General features: G+C 53.2%; 8 protein-coding genes and 1 non-coding gene across 9 annotated transcripts; 4 read left to right on the top strand and 5 right to left on the bottom strand.

Annotated features, from left to right (window-relative positions):
* On the top strand, positions 1-1,917 carry J4E78_005481 (uncharacterized protein; the record flags this gene model as incomplete). The annotated part of the gene is made up of 1 exon (XM_049366100.1): positions 1-1,917. The coding sequence occupies one exon, from the start codon at positions 1-3 to the stop codon at positions 1,915-1,917; it is 1,917 nt and encodes a 638-aa protein (XP_049221826.1).
* Positions 1,918-4,789: 2,872 nt separating this feature from the next.
* On the bottom strand, positions 4,790-6,322 carry J4E78_005480 (uncharacterized protein; the record flags this gene model as incomplete). The annotated part of the gene is made up of 2 exons (XM_049366099.1): positions 4,790-5,841; positions 5,890-6,322. The coding sequence occupies 2 exons, from the start codon at positions 6,320-6,322 to the stop codon at positions 4,790-4,792; spliced, it is 1,485 nt and encodes a 494-aa protein (XP_049221825.1).
* Positions 6,323-7,459: 1,137 nt separating this feature from the next.
* On the top strand, positions 7,460-8,158 carry J4E78_005479 (uncharacterized protein; the record flags this gene model as incomplete). Its single annotated transcript, XM_049366098.1, has 1 exon — positions 7,460-8,158. One exon carries the CDS (start codon positions 7,460-7,462, stop codon positions 8,156-8,158), a length of 699 nt encoding a protein of 232 aa, XP_049221824.1.
* Positions 8,159-8,414: 256 nt separating this feature from the next.
* Positions 8,415-8,499, bottom strand: J4E78_005478. Its single transcript has one exon. It is a non-coding gene; the product is annotated as a tRNA-Asn (tRNA).
* Positions 8,500-8,742: 243 nt separating this feature from the next.
* On the bottom strand, positions 8,743-9,946 carry J4E78_005477 (uncharacterized protein; the record flags this gene model as incomplete). Its single annotated transcript, XM_049366097.1, has 2 exons — positions 8,743-9,817; positions 9,894-9,946. The coding sequence occupies 2 exons, from the start codon at positions 9,944-9,946 to the stop codon at positions 8,743-8,745; spliced, it is 1,128 nt and encodes a 375-aa protein (XP_049221823.1).
* A 221-nt stretch (positions 9,947-10,167) lies between these two features.
* On the top strand, positions 10,168-10,675 carry J4E78_005476 (uncharacterized protein; the record flags this gene model as incomplete). Its single annotated transcript, XM_049366096.1, has 2 exons — positions 10,168-10,363; positions 10,500-10,675. 2 exons carry the CDS (start codon positions 10,168-10,170, stop codon positions 10,673-10,675), a joined length of 372 nt encoding a protein of 123 aa, XP_049221822.1.
* Positions 10,676-10,835: 160 nt separating this feature from the next.
* On the bottom strand, positions 10,836-12,968 carry COG6 (Golgi transport complex subunit 6; the record flags this gene model as incomplete). The annotated part of the gene is made up of 2 exons (XM_049366095.1): positions 10,836-12,626; positions 12,675-12,968. 2 exons carry the CDS (start codon positions 12,966-12,968, stop codon positions 10,836-10,838), a joined length of 2,085 nt encoding a protein of 694 aa, XP_049221821.1.
* A 329-nt stretch (positions 12,969-13,297) lies between these two features.
* Positions 13,298-16,057, top strand: ATG9 (autophagy protein atg9; the record flags this gene model as incomplete). The annotated part of the gene is made up of 2 exons (XM_049366094.1): positions 13,298-14,100; positions 14,149-16,057. The coding sequence occupies 2 exons, from the start codon at positions 13,298-13,300 to the stop codon at positions 16,055-16,057; spliced, it is 2,712 nt and encodes a 903-aa protein (XP_049221820.1).
* A 2,179-nt stretch (positions 16,058-18,236) lies between these two features.
* On the bottom strand, positions 18,237-19,098 carry RPL30 (60S ribosomal protein L30; the record flags this gene model as incomplete). The annotated part of the gene is made up of 5 exons (XM_049366093.1): positions 18,237-18,274; positions 18,327-18,390; positions 18,601-18,650; positions 18,700-18,911; positions 19,094-19,098. 5 exons carry the CDS (start codon positions 19,096-19,098, stop codon positions 18,237-18,239), a joined length of 369 nt encoding a protein of 122 aa, XP_049221819.1.
* Between the last annotated feature and the right edge of the window lie 337 nt (positions 19,099-19,435).

The raw sequence follows: 19,435 nt of genomic DNA, 5'->3' as shown, positions 1-19,435 counted from the left end.
ATGGACGCCGAACGCCCCAACCTATCTACTACCCTACCCAGGAACTTCATGTTCCATTACCGTGACGGCCCGGCTCCACAGACTCCCGAGCCAGAGCCGCAACCCGAACAGATGCAACCGCCGCCGCCGCCCCGACAGGTGCTCAAGGTGCGTCGCCGCCGTGCCACTCTCGTCATGAACAACGACGACATGGACGCCGTCATGGATCAGCGACCCATCCCCACAATTGAGGCTCCCGAAGTCATGTCGGAAACCCCCAGCCTGCTACCACCCTACTCACTACCTCAAAACGACGCATTCTTGTCTCCAGGGTTCAGCTTCCCTCGTATGCTTTCCCCACCCAAGACTCCCGCTGCCCAAGTGCGAACAATCAGCCACTACGAGGGAACTCAGGACTGGTCCGACGTCCCACATGTCAGCCAGAGTGAAACATCTAGCAGACCCACCTCATCGTCAGGCTTCTCGGACTCATCAGTCTCGTCCTGCGATAGCATTGGCTCCTTCATGTCCAGAGGCGGCAGCTGCACGAGCCCTGAAGATGAATCATCAGACCCTTTCGCGTTCTACCCTCCCACAAACAAGGCCCAACGACCAAGCTCACCTTCGATGGGTACCCAACAATCTCGCTCTGCTACAAAGCTGAAGTTGCGAGCCACCTTCAGCGAGGAGATGGACCACCACTTGTGGATGACTTACATGAAGTACCTTCAAGACCCTACGGTGACACCCTTCAAAGCCCTTCCGAGCACTACACCACCGAATGGAGTCTGCCATCGTGTGGCGAGGATGGCTCGCAAGACATGGAAGGGCCCGAAGTCTCCTCGCGCTGGTGCCCTCAACGCGACCCCACAACACGGCTTCCTTGCCGGTACACCGGGTACCATGAGGCCGATCAGGAGCGGTAGCAACACACCTGTAGCTAGGCCAACCAGGTCCACTATGCGCTACCCCAGTGAGAAGCAATGTCGGAAGCGCTTACGAGACTTGGCTAAACAGAAGCCATCGCTCTCTGCACACTATCAGCGTATGCTTCGTCGGTCGCCCTCGCCGCTGCAATCGTCTCCTCCACCTGAGCCCGAGCCACAACCGCGTCAACAACAACCACAGCAGCAGCCGCTGTCTTCGCCATTCTCGCAAGGCTCTACTTCCTTTTCCACAAGGGACATGAACTTGTCGCTGGCTACAAGCACTGCTGCGTCGATGCAGTTGGGCAACCCACTGTCGCAGCTTGCCAACGATATCACACCACGACCGGCACCGCGAACATGGTCGAGCGCGCGTTCTTCTGCTCACCAGAAGTCACAATCGCTTCATATCGGTCTCGGTCTAGGCAACCTGCTAGGCTCACCGTTCCGTGCCAGGAACGAGTCAAGCAACAGCAACACGAACCAGAGCAATGCCCGAACATGGCATGCGCCGTCGTCTGCTGGTCACACCCCACGTCTGGGCTCACCTTTCCAACTGCATGCGCCGCGACCCAAGTCAAGAGTCTTCAAGCGTCGGGCGCTCCCATCCCACAACAGCTTCGAAGATAGGGCGCGAAACCGTGGAGACAGCTTCGTCAACGAGATCTTCGGAGCCCCAGCTGAATCGAGTCATCGTCGCGTAAGGAGCCGTGGCTTCAGCTTGGGTGATATGATGGAAGGCGCCCGACGACTGCCTTTGATCAACGACCCGTTAGGGTTGAACCCTTTCGCACAAAGCGGTTCTGCTATGCCTAGCCCGGCACCAACATCCCCTGCCGTGCCAATGGAAGCCCAGAACAAAGGCACCGTCCGCCTGGGTTCGCCATTCGTTGGTCGATCGAGCAATACTTTCCCTCGAGCGAATGTGTCTCATAGCTTTGAGCCTCCAGCTTCGTTCGAGGAGCGTTTTGCCGGAACACCTAGCGACTCAACATACCTGTACCGATCTTAGAGCTCGACGATCTTGTCTTCCGCTTCATCATTGCATTTGAGCATGACTGCATCATCGGCGTTACGACGGACGGCCTCAAACGCCGTCATTGCATATACTTGCCATTTGGCCCACGGGCTTACTTACTCCTGCTTCCATGAAAAGCATTTCCTTTGTTTGTCTATACCAACTTCGATCTTCTTCACCGACAGCCTTTCGCCGTCGACGGTATACCTCCGGCGGGGTCGGCAGACCTTCGCACCTTGGCTTCTTGTCTATGTTCTGGGCCTTTAGTTCTTGGACATGGCATGTGGCTACATGTGTCTTCGAACAACTTCAGTAATTCGAGTGTGGGAGGGCGGGGCCAAGTGTAGTTCGGTCTGACACACCTTCCCATCAGAAGGGTGTCCAGACAACTACCCCAGTCTTCCCAGCTCTTTCGTGTGTTCCGGCGCTTTTGCTTGTCTACAACGTCCTCTCTTTTCAAGCCCACCAAACGGTGCGGCTTCTTGTTTCCTTGTGTTCATGTCTTCCTCTTCTATCACGACGGACATGATGAACGTTACGAAGTGTGTGTGGGATATCGGCGTCCCTTGGTATGGAGTCTTCACGAATCTCAACGACTGTATCGAAGCGTGAACGACTGATACCTAATCTCTTGTCTTTCGGCGGCATCGGCTTCGATATGGATTTTGTCCGGAGGGCTGGATCGGCTGGAAGGGTGATACTGGCTAGGACGACCGTTCGAACGAGAGCCTGTACACTTTGAGAGATCAGCTGGTCCTTTCTGAAGGGATGAGATGCGTCGAGCAGATGAGCTAGTAATGAATGAAATGGATGATCCAAATGACCAAATGCAAAGAGTGTGAAGAAGAGACTGAGCGTTCCACATAAGCCCCTCCTCGTGCACTGATCTCCGCACCGCCGTGCCGTAAGTAGTTCCGTAACATGAGCACAGGCGTCATCATGTCTGGTCTGTGCCGATTGCCCATGATCCATGGTAGGCACCTAGCCCTAAGCCACGACGCGATGGATCCCCCTGCTGGTGCTCTTTGACGAAATGCAACAATTGTTTCAATACCCGACATAGAACAAGAAGCCAATAAGTCCTGCACATGCTGTGTGTAAATGAAGCCTGACCGGCGAAGACGACCTTGCTTACGATGTTCCGGCGAGAAAAAATAAAACATGCAGCAAGTGGATGCACCAGCCCACATCACCAACCCCGAAGTTGAAGTTTCGCGGCCGCACGCGTCGATTAGCCCAGGCATTACGCCGAGGCCTAACGTTTTCCTCGCTGCCGTCACTGTCCGGCCAGTCACAGCGCGCGAGCATAAGCCGTAGTATCCACTTGGGCTTATTGTGTGGAGAGGCGTGATGGAATTGTGTCGCACGTCGCGTGCCAAGTCTAGCCAGCCGTGCCCGGTTGTCTGGTGCGACGCGTGCGAGGTAGATCATGTGCTACCGCGAACGCGTGAGACGTGTCAAAAGACGTGTCGACTGCGTAATTGTTGGACCGGATGCGGTAAAGACGCGGTTTGGCATGCAGAGGGGCACCCTGAGAAGCATGACAAGCGCGCGTTGGTGATTCATCTAGTGCAGCGGCTGAGTTGCTTCTGGCTGTTTGGGATAAGCCCTTTGGCCATTGCATTGGATTGGATTGGGTGCGGATGCTCATGCGTGTGCCGGTGAGTATGTATAGTAAGACGCAGGTTTTACTATACTGAACGCGTATATAGAAGGCGGCCTCGCTTGCAGTTGTGCTGAGTGAGCCTGTCTAACTGTGATCGTCGGGTCGCGCCCATGTTTATTCCCCACCATTCAGCCCAACCAAAGAAACTCCCCGTTGGCTGTTCCAGCCTTTCATGCTTCATTCGCGGCCTCGCGACACCATAACACGATACTGACGACACGCGTTGAAAGACATGAGCCGTGGTAGGTTTCACGTTGAGGGGGCGGGGTGTGTGTGGAGACGGCGCACGGGGAAGGTTCGACGGCTGATAATGGGCTGAGGTGTATTGTCGTCATTTTCAATAATTCCACGGCAACTCAGGCACGCCTAAAGCGACGGACCGCGGACGCAATATCGAAGACTCAGCTAGATCTTACGATCTTTGCGGATAGCTATCTATTCGTGCTTCGTCAGGCACACGCTTCCGTCACTCTATACGTTTGCGGTCGTCCGAGGCCATCCGGCTCGCCTTCGGTTCCGGTTCCGCTGTCTCGAACCTGGGGAAGCTTTCATTGATAAGGAAAGTTCCTTTTGCAGTCGTATCGGCTGACGGTCGGATTACTCATTTGCCTAGGGGATCAGCGTTCAAGATTCCTCTGGGTCCACCTCACTAGACCCTTCATGACCCTTCATCTACACGGAGCCATCCAAAGTTCTCGCGTCGGACGGACAACAGTATCATGTTCCATCTATACTTTGCCTCACATCAGCGCCATGAACTATGAGAGGAATAGCTATCGGGTGTCTCATCGTTCCCGACCTGCCCATGTTGGATCCTGCCGAATAAACATGAGTTGGGGAAAGAGTTCAAAAGGAACGTCCTGCGAATATCTCCCGCACAACCCATCCTAGCTGTTGCGCAGTCAACCGAATCCACCAGTTACGGAGCCGAATACAGGCACGCGTACTGGTATGGCTCTCCGAAAGAAAGAATATTGTCGTCGCCAGCCATCGATCACTTCATCACATTCGCTCCGATCTTCGATGAGGTTTATCTTTGTTGTATTATTCTAAGTCTATGTGATCAAACCGAGGTAGCGCCAAACGATCGAGACAATTAGACAGTACAGTAACGTATCGCAGACTCCTAGCCATGGGGTATAGCAAACAACGATCTAGGTGACAACAAAAGAAACAATCCACGATTCCATCGTCCTCCTTCTATGGCGACACATCGCTGCCGTTCCTCAAGTGCATCTTGTTCATGTCGCCATTCTGCTGGGGCATCTGCGCCAGCCAGCTAGGTGGTGCCATACCAGTCTGGTCATGGATAGTGCTGAGCAGAGGAGGCAGGCTCTGGAAGAGATTGCGAATAGGTGCTGACGGGTCCGCCATACCCTCGCCTCCCTGACTACCCGTGTTCCAGACGTTGATCTTCGGCTGAAGGCCTTTGATGGCCGCGCCGTTCGCATTCGCAAGCTTCTCGTAGGTTCCGTTGGTGATCATGAGGTATTGCATGAGGCCCTGGGGTCCGCCGAGGACGTTAGCCATGTCGCCGTATGCCTTGGCCATCGCAGAGAGACCCTCAGCTTCGCGCTGCTGGGTGATGAGGTGGGCTTGAGCTGCGCGTTCCTGGGCGAAGTACTCGGCTTCAGCGCGGCGCTTGGTGGCCTCGAAGTCAGCTTCAGCAGCACGAAGGCTACGGAAAGCATCAGCTTCGGCCTCAGCCTGCTGGCTGTACTTGTGTCCATCGGCGGACTTCTCCTGGGTGTACAGCTCTGCGTCGGCCTGCTGCTGCGCACTCTCCTTCTCGATCTTCGCCTGCACGACCTTGGTAGCACGGAGACGTTCAAGCTCCATGAGTGCCCTCTTCTTCTCAACCTCCATTTGAAGCTCGGCATCGCGTCGTTCGGCCTCGCGCTTGGCGTTGATGCGAGCTACGTTGAGGTCACGACCGATCTCAATTTCCTTGTCGGTGAACTTGGCGTCGGCTGTAGCCTTCTCGGCTTTACGCTCGGTCTCGAGGACGGCAGTTTGGGCGTGGATCTTGGCGACTTCTTGCTTGGTCTTTCCTTGCTTCTCTGCTTCTCCGACCTCACCTTGCATACGAGCGTGAGCAACATCGACCTTAGCTTGGTTTAGTGCGCCCTCGTGTGCCTTGCGAGAGAGAAAGGCGAAGTACTCCGAGCCTGGAGTGTCTTGTAGCTCCTTCACGTTGGCATTGTAAATGCAAAGACCAAACTGGTCAAGCTCGGATTGAACTTGCTGGATAACTATCGAATGTCAGTACATGTTTCGCATGGTTTCCTGTTCAGACGTACCTTTGTCCTTGAAAATCTTTCGCTCACGGAACAGCTCTTCCATAGTCATGGTCGAGACAATGCTTCGTGTCTCGCCCTCAATAATACCCTTAACAATCTCTTGAACATGGTTGCGACCCTCAGCAACCGAGACAACTCCCTTGGCCGCCGTTTGGGTAGGGCTTCCGTCGCTCTCGCCAGTGAGTAGTACAGCGTATTTCTCAAGTGCTTCGGGGCTATCCGCGGGACCGATTGTGAATACGGCTGGTAGGGCAAACTTGAGCTTCTCAATAGTCATAGCCTGGAGGGCCATGGAGAAGTCAAAAGGTGTGATGGAGATCTTGGAAACCTTCTGTAGAGGGTATACGAAGGCCTTCTTCTTAATCAAGACCTTCTCAATCCCTACACCCGTGATGACGAGGTAGGAATTGGGCTCGGCTACGTGGTACCACATGTTGAAGGTTGAGGTATACAAGGTGTTTTTGTGAGTGTAATGTACAATGTCGAGGTTGTAGGCGTCTGGGTCCGGTATGCAGTGTTACTTGAAGACGTTCAAGTTGTATGTATTCGGAAATGCGTAGGTTTATGGGTGGTTATATAAAGAGTGGTAATGTGCTCAAAGGACGAGGAGGTATCAACCAAAGTTGGGGCGCTTCAAAGGATAATGCGCAGTATGAGGCTGAGCTAACGGCGACCATGGTTACTCTTATATGCATCACGACATCTTCTAAGATGTTTTGTTTATCCGCATTTCCGGCAACGAGCGACCTTCTCGGTGAGCATCTTCGTGCTGGTGTTGGTGGAGACCGCAGCATACTGTGCACGGCCCATGCGGCTAATCCGAAAAAGGAGTAGTGCGGCGCAGCCTGGAGTGTGCCTTGCGCCTCACAGCCACCCCATGTGCCTTGGGCCTGAAGAAACGTTTATCTCGCAAGAGTATGGTTCTCGCGCGGTGAGCAGAATAGGCAGCTTTACGAAGTGCGCAGCCGCCGTTCAACTATGTTTTAAACCCCTCAAAGAGAAGGGCCGGTAAGGCGATCTCCAGGCCACCAGAAATCTGCGCAAGCTGTCTGCCCGCCGCGTCGCATAGCCTCCGTCTCTACATACTCACTTCTTGAAGTTCCTACACATCTTACCACCCTCAAGAGTCGAAACCCAATGCCAAGGCTCTCGGCCCGGACACCTCGTGACTGAGTGTCTACACGCTTACGATTCGCTTACCCACGCCAGGCAATACATCATTGCGCCCTTATTCCCATGGCTCGTACGATCACGAGACTGATGTGTATGCGATTTGGGACTAGTCAAAGCTGCGCCATATGAGCACGGAGTCACAGGCTTCTAGAAACTGTGACTACTCCGGTATGCGCCTGCCGTGATCCGTTCGATATCCGTGAAGACCGTTTCAGTTGTTGCCACCGCAACAAAGGGTAGTCGTAGAAGTTCGGTAACGAGAGCAAGTATCCGACCACAGTCTACGATATCCTGCAGCAACGCCCGCAATCTCCATGCCGACACATCCATACTTTCGCTCTAGACATACCAAAACATTGAATAACCAGATCTCTCAAGTATAATCAACACCACAACAATGTCACGAAACGAGAAACAAGCATCTCCACCACCCTACTCGGAGTACATCACCCCGACCTCCTCACGCGGCACCACCATCCTCAACCAACTAAGCACAACCCGCACGCACCACATCCAATCCGTAATCGAAAGACACATCATCCCTCTCATCGAAGAACGCGTCACATACGGTATCGCCCAAACAACTATCGCCATGCTCCCCTCCGACATCCCCCTGCCCGCAGTCGAAGAGAAATCAGAATTTAGCTTTGACACAGCCGATATCAAACCTGTCGAGGTCGTTGGTTTCTCCTCCGAAGACGAACCGAAAGTCGTGCGATTAGAGGGCCAGATGAACCGCACAGAGTTCTGGAGACCGCAAGTTGTGATTGTGGAGTTGGAGCGGTTGTTAAGTGAGAACTTGAATGCGAATCCGGTTTTGAGGAGTCCGAGGGTGGAGGGGAGAGGTGTGGAGAGTGCTGTGCATAGGCAGGGGGTCAGAGGGCTCTTAAGCAGAGTCATGCCGTCATTGGGTCCTGAGATGCGCTCGCCAGGCGGGAATCCAGAGGTTGGCGTGAAGCAGCAGTTGGATCAAGGAGGCATGGTTGTAGTGAAGGCTAGGTTGGAGGAGATATGCTTGAGGACGGTGAGCGAGTTTGGCTTGTATGATACCATGTCGAAGCAGTGTGTTATTGTACGCGTGGATGCGCGGTGTTAATCTCGCTTGGTTACGTGCAATTAAGACTGCATAGCTCGTTGAGGGGAGGTTGACTATCTTGTCGGAGGTGATTGTTGAAAGTGTAATAGACATTGAATGGGTACATGTTGTACCGCAGTGTAGTCGAGCTACACTCTCTTATGCCGGGGATCGTACATTTTTCTCAGCCAGACAACGAAGACTTGCAAAAAGAGTCAAGATGCCACAGCAGATGATAGGAAGCAGCGAAGTAGCTAGATGAGCAAAAAGACTAATCCTCCTCCGGGAAGGCTCGAACTTCCAACCTCCTGATAGCCACAGATGTAACAGTCAGACGCGCTAGCCAATTGCGCCACAGAGGATTATGTTGAGCGGATAGCGCTGAAGGCGCTCCGGTTGTGAGTTGATAATTTGGGATTTGGACAAGATATATATATTAGTGTAAAATCTACGACACGCAGCGCGCAGGTGAATCGCGGGTGATGGTGTTGGTGTTGGCGTTGTGCAGGCGATGATGTGGGGTAAACCTCTCGACCCCCACCAAATCTCGTGTAATTCGTGTCATCGTCTCGGTCTTGGCTGTATTTGGGTCCTACGTGCTGTAGCTACGCGGCATCTGCATCGCTCTTCAACACTACAATGCCATACGGATCGCGATCAATCTCACTGACAGCGATCTCAAAGTCATCATCTTCTAATGCCTCCTGCAGCGCCTCGTTGTCCTTCTCCTCCTCCCTAATTCTACCCCACTCCTCTTGCACCGCCTCTTCCAATTGCCAAAGCAAAACTTCTGCTAGGAAGCCGCGCTCAGAATTGCTATGGAATAAACTGATGACAGCTCTTCCGTTCTCAATTGCTGCAAGGGCCGAATGATGGTCCATCTCGCCTGTGAACAGTAGATCCACGTCTAGACCGTTCAGTAGACCTGATCCTGAACCTGCGCAGATACCTACGCTACGTATCTCTATATCTGCGATTGTCTTCTCTTGGGGTATCGCGATTGGGAAGCCTTTAGGGTTGTTGAGTCCCTTGCCTATGCGATCGAGCAGTGTTGGGAGCGGTTGTGGGTGATCGAACTTCACGATGCGGCCCATGCCAGCTCCGGGGTGTGATGCTAGTGCTGGCGATTGAGGTTTGATAGTTTCGCGTTTATGAGGGGCTGTGAGCGGGATTTTGGCGGGCGTAGGCTGCTTGCCGAAGTGCAGTAGCGGCTGGCTAGGGTGGTGTTGCAGCATGAATGTCGGGCGCTTCTTCTTTTCGATGAAGGGGTCCTCATCATCTTCCTTTGTATTACTTGCAGACTCCGATTGTGCATCTGCTTCTGAGATGTTGTAAATTGTCTTCGTGCCTGTTACGATGTCCGCAAGCCAATCTCCAAGTCCTCCCGGAGCTGCGTCGAGCGCGGTATGTGGGCAGTACACACTGATGCCATGGCTAGCAAGGCGTAGTAACGATTGTTGCTGCGTGTCGGCGAGAGTCAACGATTTCAAGCCTCGGAATATGATGGGGTGGTATGCGATGACGATTGAGGAGTTGAGCGCAATCGCTTCGTCCGCGACGGCTTTGGTAAGGTCGATGGTAAGGAGGGCGGTGTTGGACTGGCGACGCGACGGATCGAACGGCGCCTCAAGCAGCAGCCCAGTGTTATCCCAGGAGTTGTCGGCAAGCTCCTTCGGATACCTTCACGTTTGTCAATACCTGAAAACACATAGCGCGGTGCATCGAGCATAGTCCGACGCATTCTCAGGGAACTTACAGCTTCTGCATCGCCCTCACCACCGCCCTCGAGAAAGGCGCCGAAGTAGTCATAGCGAATCGTCGTGCCGTCGATATGAACATGCAGCTCTTGGGTTCACAATGCAGAGTAAAATCCACGCGTGCAGCAATGCCGATCCAACGCGCCTGCCACCCCTGCAATGATGCGTCATAGCCCCTCCCCTCCCAAAGTCCCGGTCTTTCCCCATTCGGCAACCGCATCTTATCAGATCCGAAGATAGGAACACCAAAGGTCAATATCACATCATCGCCTTATGGATCCGCGACACAAACTTTACAAAACTCTTGACAATCTTGCCATCGCACCAGACACCAGAACCAGTATGAGTGCAAGGACGGACGAGGAAGCGGCGAACGTGCAGGCTACTTCTGGCGTTACCATGGACGGACTGGAGAGGAAGTTGAAGGAGGGTTTGGGCGCAACTTATGTCGAGATTGAAGACTTGAGCGGTACGTAATATTTTGTTATTTCTCGCAGAACAGTGGTTCCAGATGGAGAGTGATCGTCTCACGAGCGCGTTCTTGGGCTGGAAAAGCGCTAGGTTCGGAACTGGAGTCACGAGCATGAATTAATGTCGCATTTTAGGTGGATGCGGGCAAATGTACGAGGCTATCATCGTATCACCACAGTTCGCCAAGAAGACTACTCTAGCACGACACCGGCTAGTTAACTCGACATTGAAAGAGGAGATTGCCGCGATACATGCATGGACCCCTAAATGTCATACACCAGAAGAGTGGGAGAAGAAGAAGCCGCAGTAAAGAGTGGTCACACCAACGTGTGGTAGCAAATAGGATGCTTAAGAGGTTATGACTTTGAGTCTACGCATCACGAGTCACGACTGATGGATACGATGCGTAAAGGAGGTGGTTTTTGGTGGCAACATCTACAGGCTTGTACATACTCGCCACATCAGGCCCTTTAGCTGAGCAGCACCCGTATCTCACCACTGGTACGGGGAAACATATCCCTCAAACCGGGTTCCTGGTCCTCGTCTTCCTTGTCTTCGTCGTATGTCAGATCATCAGCAGCCATCATCTTGGCCTCCACAATCTCAAAGTCCTCACAGAACTTGCCGGCTGCTTCTTCCGTGATGTCCTGTATCATCTTTCTGTTGCGCAGCCGCTTGATATTTTCCGATGCATCAATGATAGCAGACGGCAAGAACTCGTCGAGTTGCTGACTGGCTGCCACGAGTGCGTCCGGCTTGAACGCATCCAAATCAGGAATGGTCTTGAGACTCTCTGGCGAGTCGGTAATCCCTTCAAGCGCATTGATGAGGGTGATGAGACCAGATTCATGGACCAAGTACTGGTGTTGGTAGTCTGTCAACTTCGCAACATGCTCATCGATTGTATCGTCGATGTCGCTGACCCGCTCGCTAGCGAAGGTATACTGAGAGAGGACCTCTTTAGCCGCAAAGAGGCAGTTGATGGCGAAGATGGCGCTATCAGGCAGTTTCATTCCTTTTTGCAGGTTCTCGCAACCATTCAAGAATGGATCCAGTGATTCCGAGAGTACAGTCTGGAATCCTTGACCGTTGTCGTCCGTTGCGGCAAATGAAGTATCATAGCTCTTCGCAAGCACCCGAAGCATTTGGAGTGCATCCTCCAGGAATTCGGGGGCGGACAGATCGGCTGGCGCGACAGCGAGGTCGCTCTGGACATTGGCGACGTAATCTCTCATATTAGCACGGAACTGTCGCATCGCAGAAGCCTCTAGTGTATCAAATACATCCAAGACATCGGAGTCTGCTCCAAGTAGCTTGGCAAAGGTTCCTTTATAGAAACCAATCAAGTTTGCGATCTTGTAAGCAAGGGTTGCATCGTCGTGACTCTGGACAACCTGTTCGGTCCGCTGCCTCAAAAGACGCGCCACACCCGTGAGATCGCGGCTGACGAGCTGATTTAGGGCTTTCCGTCCGTCGAAGACTTCTGCATCCTCATCGCCTCTCAGCCACGGCTCACTTTCAAGACCTGCTTGGATAGAACGTTTGATCTCATCGCCGTCTGAGATGAACAGGTTCTCGAGCGCCTCCCTCTCGGATACTGTCGTGGAGTGTGCCCACGCGAGCATATCTCCAACATAGCGGAGTGGGTCGTGGGCATGAAACTCGATCGGTTTGGTGGCTATGTGCTCTTCTGATGTCGATCCGGTCAACGCAGCGTGGAATGAATCAGATAAAATGGCTTCTCGTGCCTCGGCAAACGAGTCTAGGCAGCTTTGGAACAAAGTTGGACGTTCAGCCAGCACGCGCAGAGACCGGCGCACAGAAGCACTGATCTGTGGGTTCTCTAGATCCAGTGTCTTGAACTCGCGTTGGATCCACCGATACAGTTTTTGGAAGGCTGAATTGAGTTGCTTGGAGCTCTGCTCCAGCACTTCCAGGCCCAACCGCTGGTCCTCGGTCCCGAGCAGGACTTGACAATCGTGATGTATCTTCTTTACGCGGGTCAAGACCTGGAAAAACTCCTCATTGACAGGCTCAGCAGTGGAGGTCAGGATAGTGGCGTCTTCTTCCGATATGAGGAAGTGAGTGGTGAAGGCGTTCAGAATCTGCTGCTTAGATTCGACCTGCTTCCTCTGGGTTATGAGGCTTGTGGCTTCCTCCAGGACGGGTCCAGTTTCTCTGTTGGCAGCTTCAATATGACCGCGCATATCCGCGCAGTACGTATTCAGGCTACTGATAGCAGTCCCGATACGTTTCAGTTGCTAGTGGAGATTAGTCCGATGTTCTTGATACTTGGTGTTCTATCATACTTCCGCAACCTGGCCAAAGTCCTTGATAATCTCGCCATTGCACTCGATGACATCCTTCTGCACATCTAAACGCAACTGCCGTCGTGTTTCGGCGGTGTTCTGCACGCCACGCGCATCCAGAGTTTCCAAGGCATCGCGAATTTCCAAGTCGGCGTATGATGCAGAGAGCACGCTGGTGATCCTGCTCGAGAGGGCATTTGTGCCTCGCGATGCAGGGGCTACGGATGAAGAGGACGGAGAAGTGCCATTCTGAGAAGCGGGAGTTGCTCGCTCCTGGAAGTAGCTCACCGACATGACTGGATGGGTGTTGTGACTTGGGCCCCGAAAGGTGTCATATCGGGCAGACGAGCGGCAAGTGCAGCCGAGCCTTATCGATATCGGTCGCGTCACCTGCATGCATGCCATGTGCTTCAGCGATAACCGCGACCATCACTCATCCTACCCTCTATCACGCTGGTATGATCACTGACTAGGATTACGTCAGTGCTCATGGAGGCTCGTCTTGACTTTTGGGATCACGCCTTCGGTCCTCTGACCACTCTTGCAGACTCCAAACGCCCTCAACCCAGCGCAGCACGGCCACGCGCCCCGCCGTTGCCTGAGCGCACCACCACTGTCCGACCATGATGGCGTCTAACCTACTTTCTAAGCTTCTTCCCTCTGCATCGGACGAAACATACGAACGCGAACCTCTTGCTGCCCGCGACCGCCGCAGCTCCACCTCGACCGACGAGCGACACGAGATGGACATAGACGAGGAGAACTTTGAGGCTCGCTTTGAGGAGCAAGACCTCGCACATCTGCTCGAAGAGGCATCCTCAAGTCAGATGACGACCGAGAGCCGCGCTGTCTCCCCGGAGGCCAAACGCAACGCACCACCCGGCATCAATACAGCGAGTCGCATGCCGGCTTGGAGGCAACCCGCGCCATCCCGCACTGTACCCTTGGATGACGATGACGACGTCCCACAGTCGTTACTTCTCGAAGGAGGACATGAGCCGGGGCCAAGATCGACTCAGCCCAACGAAGGCCTTCCTATGCCAGTACCTGGCCCAGCCACACGACAAACACGGGCGCAGTGGGATGCTACACGGAACCAACAGCGGCTGCACGACGAGGACGGAAACGGTGCACCTTCGCGGCCGTGGGGACATACCAGTAGACCTGGGCATTTCGCCGCCGACCGCAAGGAGAAGGCCTTGTGGCTGTGGGTGAATCAGATGGACCTGGACAACTACATGACCGAGGTGTACGATTACTTTGTCGGCTGCGGCATATACTCCATCCTCCTAGCCCGGGTGTTGACGCTCGCTCGGAGCGCTTTCGTAGTCGGGTTCATGACGTTCCTTGGCTTCTGCATCGACTACTCCAAGTTGCCAAAGAGCAACAAGCTGGAGCAGGTCTTGGTGCCAAAGTGTGCAGCGAAGTCAGTAAATGCGCACGACGAAATTACTTCCCAGCTGACATGATATAGGATCCATGGAATTTGGATATTCGGCCTCTGGGTCTTCATCATCTATTGGCTCTACACGTTCTACAACCTCTTTACCGATATACCCCGGCTCCGAGCCACGCACGACTTCTACCACTACTTGCTCGATATCCCCGACCGCGACATACAAACCATACAGTGGCAGCAGGTGGTGACGCGCATCATGGCTCTGCGGGACTTGAACTTGACCACCGCCTCGAACCTGTCTCCGCAGACGCGCAAGTTACTCGATTCGAAGAGCAGGCAGCGACTAGATGCTATCGACATCGCGGGTCGCCTGATGCGTCGTGACAACTATCTGATCGCCCTCTTCAACAAGGAGATATTGGATGTCACCGTTCCGCTTCCCTTCCTTGGCAATCGATACATCTTCTCGGAGACCACGAGATGGCACGTCAATCTCGCCATCATGGACTTCGTCTTCAGTGGACCGAACGGCCAGTTCAACCCTGACTTCCTAAAGGAGCGCAACCGCCGAGAGCTCGTAAAGAGGCTGAAAACTCGCTTCTTCTGGACTGGCATCATCAGTATCCTCTGCGCACCTTTCGCTGTGGTGTTCGTGCTTGCTTCGTACATGTTCAAATACTTCACCGAATACCACAAGGACCCAGGCCAACTCAGTAACCGCGACTTCACTACTTTCGCTCAGTGGAAGTTCCGTGAGTTCAACGAGTTGCCTCACTACTTCGCCCGCCGCCGTAACATGGCTTATCCGTACGCAAACCTCTACCTTGCCCAGTTCCCTAAAGACAAGACCGAGCAGGTCTCATCATTTGTCGCATTTATTGCTGGCGCCTTCGCATTCGTCCTTGTGGTCTTCACTCTTATGGATTCGGAGCTCTTCCTCAACTTTGAAATCACACCGGGCAAAACAGCTATCTTCTGGATCGGTATTCTTAGTACGATTTACCGTGTCGCACGTGGAAGCAGCCCTCAAGACGACCAGGTCGCAGATCCATCCTACTACCTCCAACATGTCATCTACCACACGCGCTACGAGCCCGAGTCGTGGCGTGATAGGCTACACACCGACGAAGTTCGCGCTGAATTCGCTCAACTGTACCAGCCCAAGATTGTGATCTTCGCTGAAGAGATACTCAGCATGATCATCACACCTTTCCTGCTCATGTTCAGGTTACCAGCCTGCAGCGAGCGTATCGTCGACTTCTTCCGCGAGTTCTCGATCGTAGTCGACGGCCTAGGCGTGACATGCTCGTACTCCATGTTCCCCTCTACAAAGACCACTCGCAACGCCAACAACATTCCGGCCAACGGAGCTGCTGCCCCGAGAGAAGATCCTGACCTCCGGGAAGATTACTTCATGGCCAAGGACAACAAGATGATGGCATCCTACTACGGCTTCCTGGACACATACCAGAACCCTGGACGTGGCTACAACGGTCGCCTCCAAGGCCGAAGCCAGTTCCACCCTCCGCCACAGTTCCCCAATACCTTCGGTTCCATGTCGCAGACTGCTCAGCCCGTTGAAATGGGTGCCAGAGGAACGAGCAGAGGCCCGACTGGCCGCCAGAATCTCCAGCAGAGGACACCGAGACATAGAACGGGTGCTAGGGACGAACCCATGAACTCTGTTCTTCTGGATCCTCACCACCAGCCTTCTTCTGCGTCTATACTCCGCGGCTCGCCACGCCAGGCACCGAACAATAGGTATCGAACACCGTTGCAAGCTGTGCCGGATGCACCTGGCCCGTCGAATACACGTATTGAGGAGGAGAGTACGCTGGGTGATTCGTGGCGAACGAGTCGGCTTGCACAAGATGACGATGACGAGGAGGAAGCACCGGGCAACAATCGCGGAGGTGTACTACAGCTCTTGCAGCAGTTTTCTCGTGCGCAGGCTGAAGGCCGAGGCGCTGGTGTTGGTGTTTGAACTACAAGTTCATATTGCATTTGCCTTTGGTTATATGGGAATAGGCAGGCGTTCTTGATTGGAGTGTCTGGGTTGGGAACTTATACCACTTTTAGCATCGGACCATTTCTAGCAGAGATCAATAGCAATCATTCGAGCAACAAACAAACATCATGCTGCACCGTGAGCTCTCAGACTACAACCACCATAAACCGCTCATCGGGAACATCTCGTCCAAGGAGTGACGTATGCAATCAGCAATTAGACAACTACAATACACAAACACAATCGTGGGGGCACAGCGTTGTTGTATCATTTGTCATTGTCCGGCTGTGTCTGGTCGTTCTCTACAGTTACACGCCGCAGATGTTCACCCTCCAGCCTTCATCCTGACTGATGAAGAAAGCAAATCACGCCGTAACCGAATTCCCATTGGACCCATGATGTCATGCACACAACTCATCCCTCAATCCAAAACCTAAGCAGAGGACTCGAAAGCCTCAGGGAAGCGACGGATGTTGTTGGCGAGGTTGCCCTTGTTGCGGAGGAACTGGACGTAGGCACCGTCGATCTTGACCTTGCCCTCTTGACGGAGGTCAATGTACTCCTGGCGCTTGAGAGGAGTGAAACCCCAGTTCTTGGAGACAATGATCTTCTGGCGACCGGGGAACTAACAACTAATTAGCACATATCATCTCTGACGTCATTCCAAAACATACCTTGTACTGGCAACGCCTGAGAGCCTCAAGGGCGACGGCGCGGTTAGAGTCCCTTGTCCGGACGGACATGAGAATCTGGCCAATGTTGACACGAGCGACAAGACCGTTGGGCTTGCCGAAAGCGCCACGCATACCCGTCTGCAATCTATCGGCACCAGCGCACGACAACATCTTGTTGATACGGACGACGTGGTAGGGGTGGACGCGGACACGGAGATGGAAGGATTCCTTTCCACCGTTCTTGACGAAGTACTTGTTGGCGCAAATACGGGCGGCCTCGAGCGCCTCAGAGGACAGCTGCTCGTACTCGTTGGAGACCAAGTGGATGCAGAGAGGGAAGTCGTCTACATTGGCCTTCTTGCGACCAAGGTCGAAGATGCGGATCTTGGCATCGGGAACACCACGGTTGAACCTGCTCTTGGGGTACTACGGCCCAGTCAGCCTGTTATCCTCCTCTCGCGATATCTCCATCGTGACGTACGGGCTTGTTCTTGCAGTAGCGGTAGCAACGGGCGGGACGGCGAGCCATTGTGACGGTTGTTCCTGCTTTGAAATCAATGAGCGGGTGTCCAGGAGTCGCGGAGAAGGAGGGCGAGCGCAAACTGATGCAGCTGTCAGTAAGACGTCTTCCAGCGGGGAGAAATGCGACAGCCGTACGTACCTTACCCTGTATTTATGGTGTTAGTAGGAGGTGAGTGTCAGAGGCGTCGAGGGAAGTCGTCGCCGGATTGCTAAGCGAATATTTGCCCACACGAACGCTACGACCTGAGTAAGCTAGCGCCCCATCCGATTTCAAAGCACCCGCCACGCCACTTCCCGGGACAGCGAAAGTGCAACTCTGGGGATGCGCGCAGCGACGTGATTAAGGCATTCGTGCTTTATGATAGCATCCTATATTATAACTCGTAGTTGTATCTTTACATCCACACAACTTGATATTCTGTGCACCCTCATGGCGTCTGTCTGTGTGCATTACAAATCAGAAATACCGAGCGACTTCGCATAGCCGATACAAAGAAGCATGTTTCAGCAAGTTATCCCCAACACGAAACCCAAAAGCATCCAAACCATAGTCTAGCAGTAAGTCAAGGAGCTAAGACCTCTTGCGTGCTTTCGATGCATTGCATAAAGATGCTCGTCTACGTAATCTAGAATGAGCACTGGAAGTCTGTCCAGAGAAAATACGTTGTGATCTTTCGTATAGCATCAATGCAGACCTCGTCGTGTACCCTCAAGACGTGGTATATTCAGAGATGCGCACCCAGGACTGGCGCATGATAATCCTGCGACAGTTTGGTCTGTAAGCACTAGTGTAACACAAGGACGTGCAAGTATGAATGAATGAGTCACGTCACAGGTGCAAATGTGGACCGTCAGGATGGCTCATGAAATCTTGCATTCATTGGATATCATCGAGGACATAGCTTTCGCCATGCCTAGGTATCATGTCTAACTGCGCCCCTTCGATTTGTCATAACACTCTAGTTCTCGGTGTTCTGGGACAGGATGTCGGAGTCACCTGTCAATCTGTTAGCGGATATCATAGTGCAACCAGAAAGGGATATACATACCGGCATCGAGGATGGACATGACGGAGCAGCGGAAGAGCTTACCGCAAGCAGTGCCCAACTCAATCTAGACTGATATTAGCTGATTGCTCTCCGAAGCCATGTTCAGACCTCTTCTCAGAGCCAGCCCTCGAAGTATACCCAGCGCGCAGAAGCTCGTTATCGTCGCGTTCTTGTGTATATTCCACCACAGCTAGGAACTGGAGAGTAACGAGTCTCGTAGCGCTCAGGGTATCTTGTCGTTAGGCAATGAGAGTGGACGGGGTGCGGTACGTACGTTGTTGCCGGAGAAGTGGTGGACGGAGGTCTTGGACAACATGGCGTAGTCTATCACGAATTAGCGATTGCGCATGGAACCCAGAGAGGATATACTTACACTCGAGCTCAGACTTCCTCAGAGGAGGGGTGTTTCCGGCAATAATGACGAGCTTGGCCTTTCCGGTGCGCAGGCTCTTGAGGGTAGACTTGTAGCCGAGGGTGACCTTACCGGACTTCATCACAAGCGCCAGGCGCGAGTTGATGGAGTCGGCGGTTCTCTTGTTCTTCTTGGGGGCCATCGTTGCTCGTAGGAAGTCGAATGTGGTATTCCTAAAGGGTTGTTGAGCTCCGGTCGTGTGGGTTGTCGAAAGAGAATTGGGGTGGTAGCGCAACGCAAAATGCTTTGTGCGCCAAGAGTTGTTCAACGCTAGTGACTCAGCCGCCCCATAATGCCAGCACTGAACACCCCATCTTCATAACTTGTGCAAGAGTCAAAGTTGATCGTGTGTTACTTCATGTTTTGAGTGAGTGGTAATGACGATAGCGCCAAACCTCGCATCGGATTGTACGCGTATCTTCAGCTGCTCTGCTGGCTTTACCGAGCATCTCATCTGTAGCACTGGGTATGTGAAGTTGTTATAAAGCATTGTTTAGATATCCTATCTAGTTTATAATCTTTACTGTCAACTCCTAGCACCCAGTACATGTAGACAGATGTCTGTAGACAAATAACGCTTTCCAACATGGTATCATTGCATCTTCAGGCGCCGTTAATCAAGACACATGCCACTAACTCCTCTCATTCGCATCTCTATCAGGCCTTCGTCATAGTGCATGTTCAGCATTTTGTAACT

The sequence above is a fragment of the Alternaria triticimaculans genome, assembly GCF_023758025.1.
Source record: "Alternaria triticimaculans strain BMP 0046 chromosome Unknown scaffold_7, whole genome shotgun sequence".
Classification (NCBI taxonomy): Eukaryota; Fungi; Ascomycota; class Dothideomycetes; order Pleosporales; family Pleosporaceae; genus Alternaria; species Alternaria triticimaculans.
This window is presented reverse-complemented; position numbering and strand designations above follow the sequence as displayed.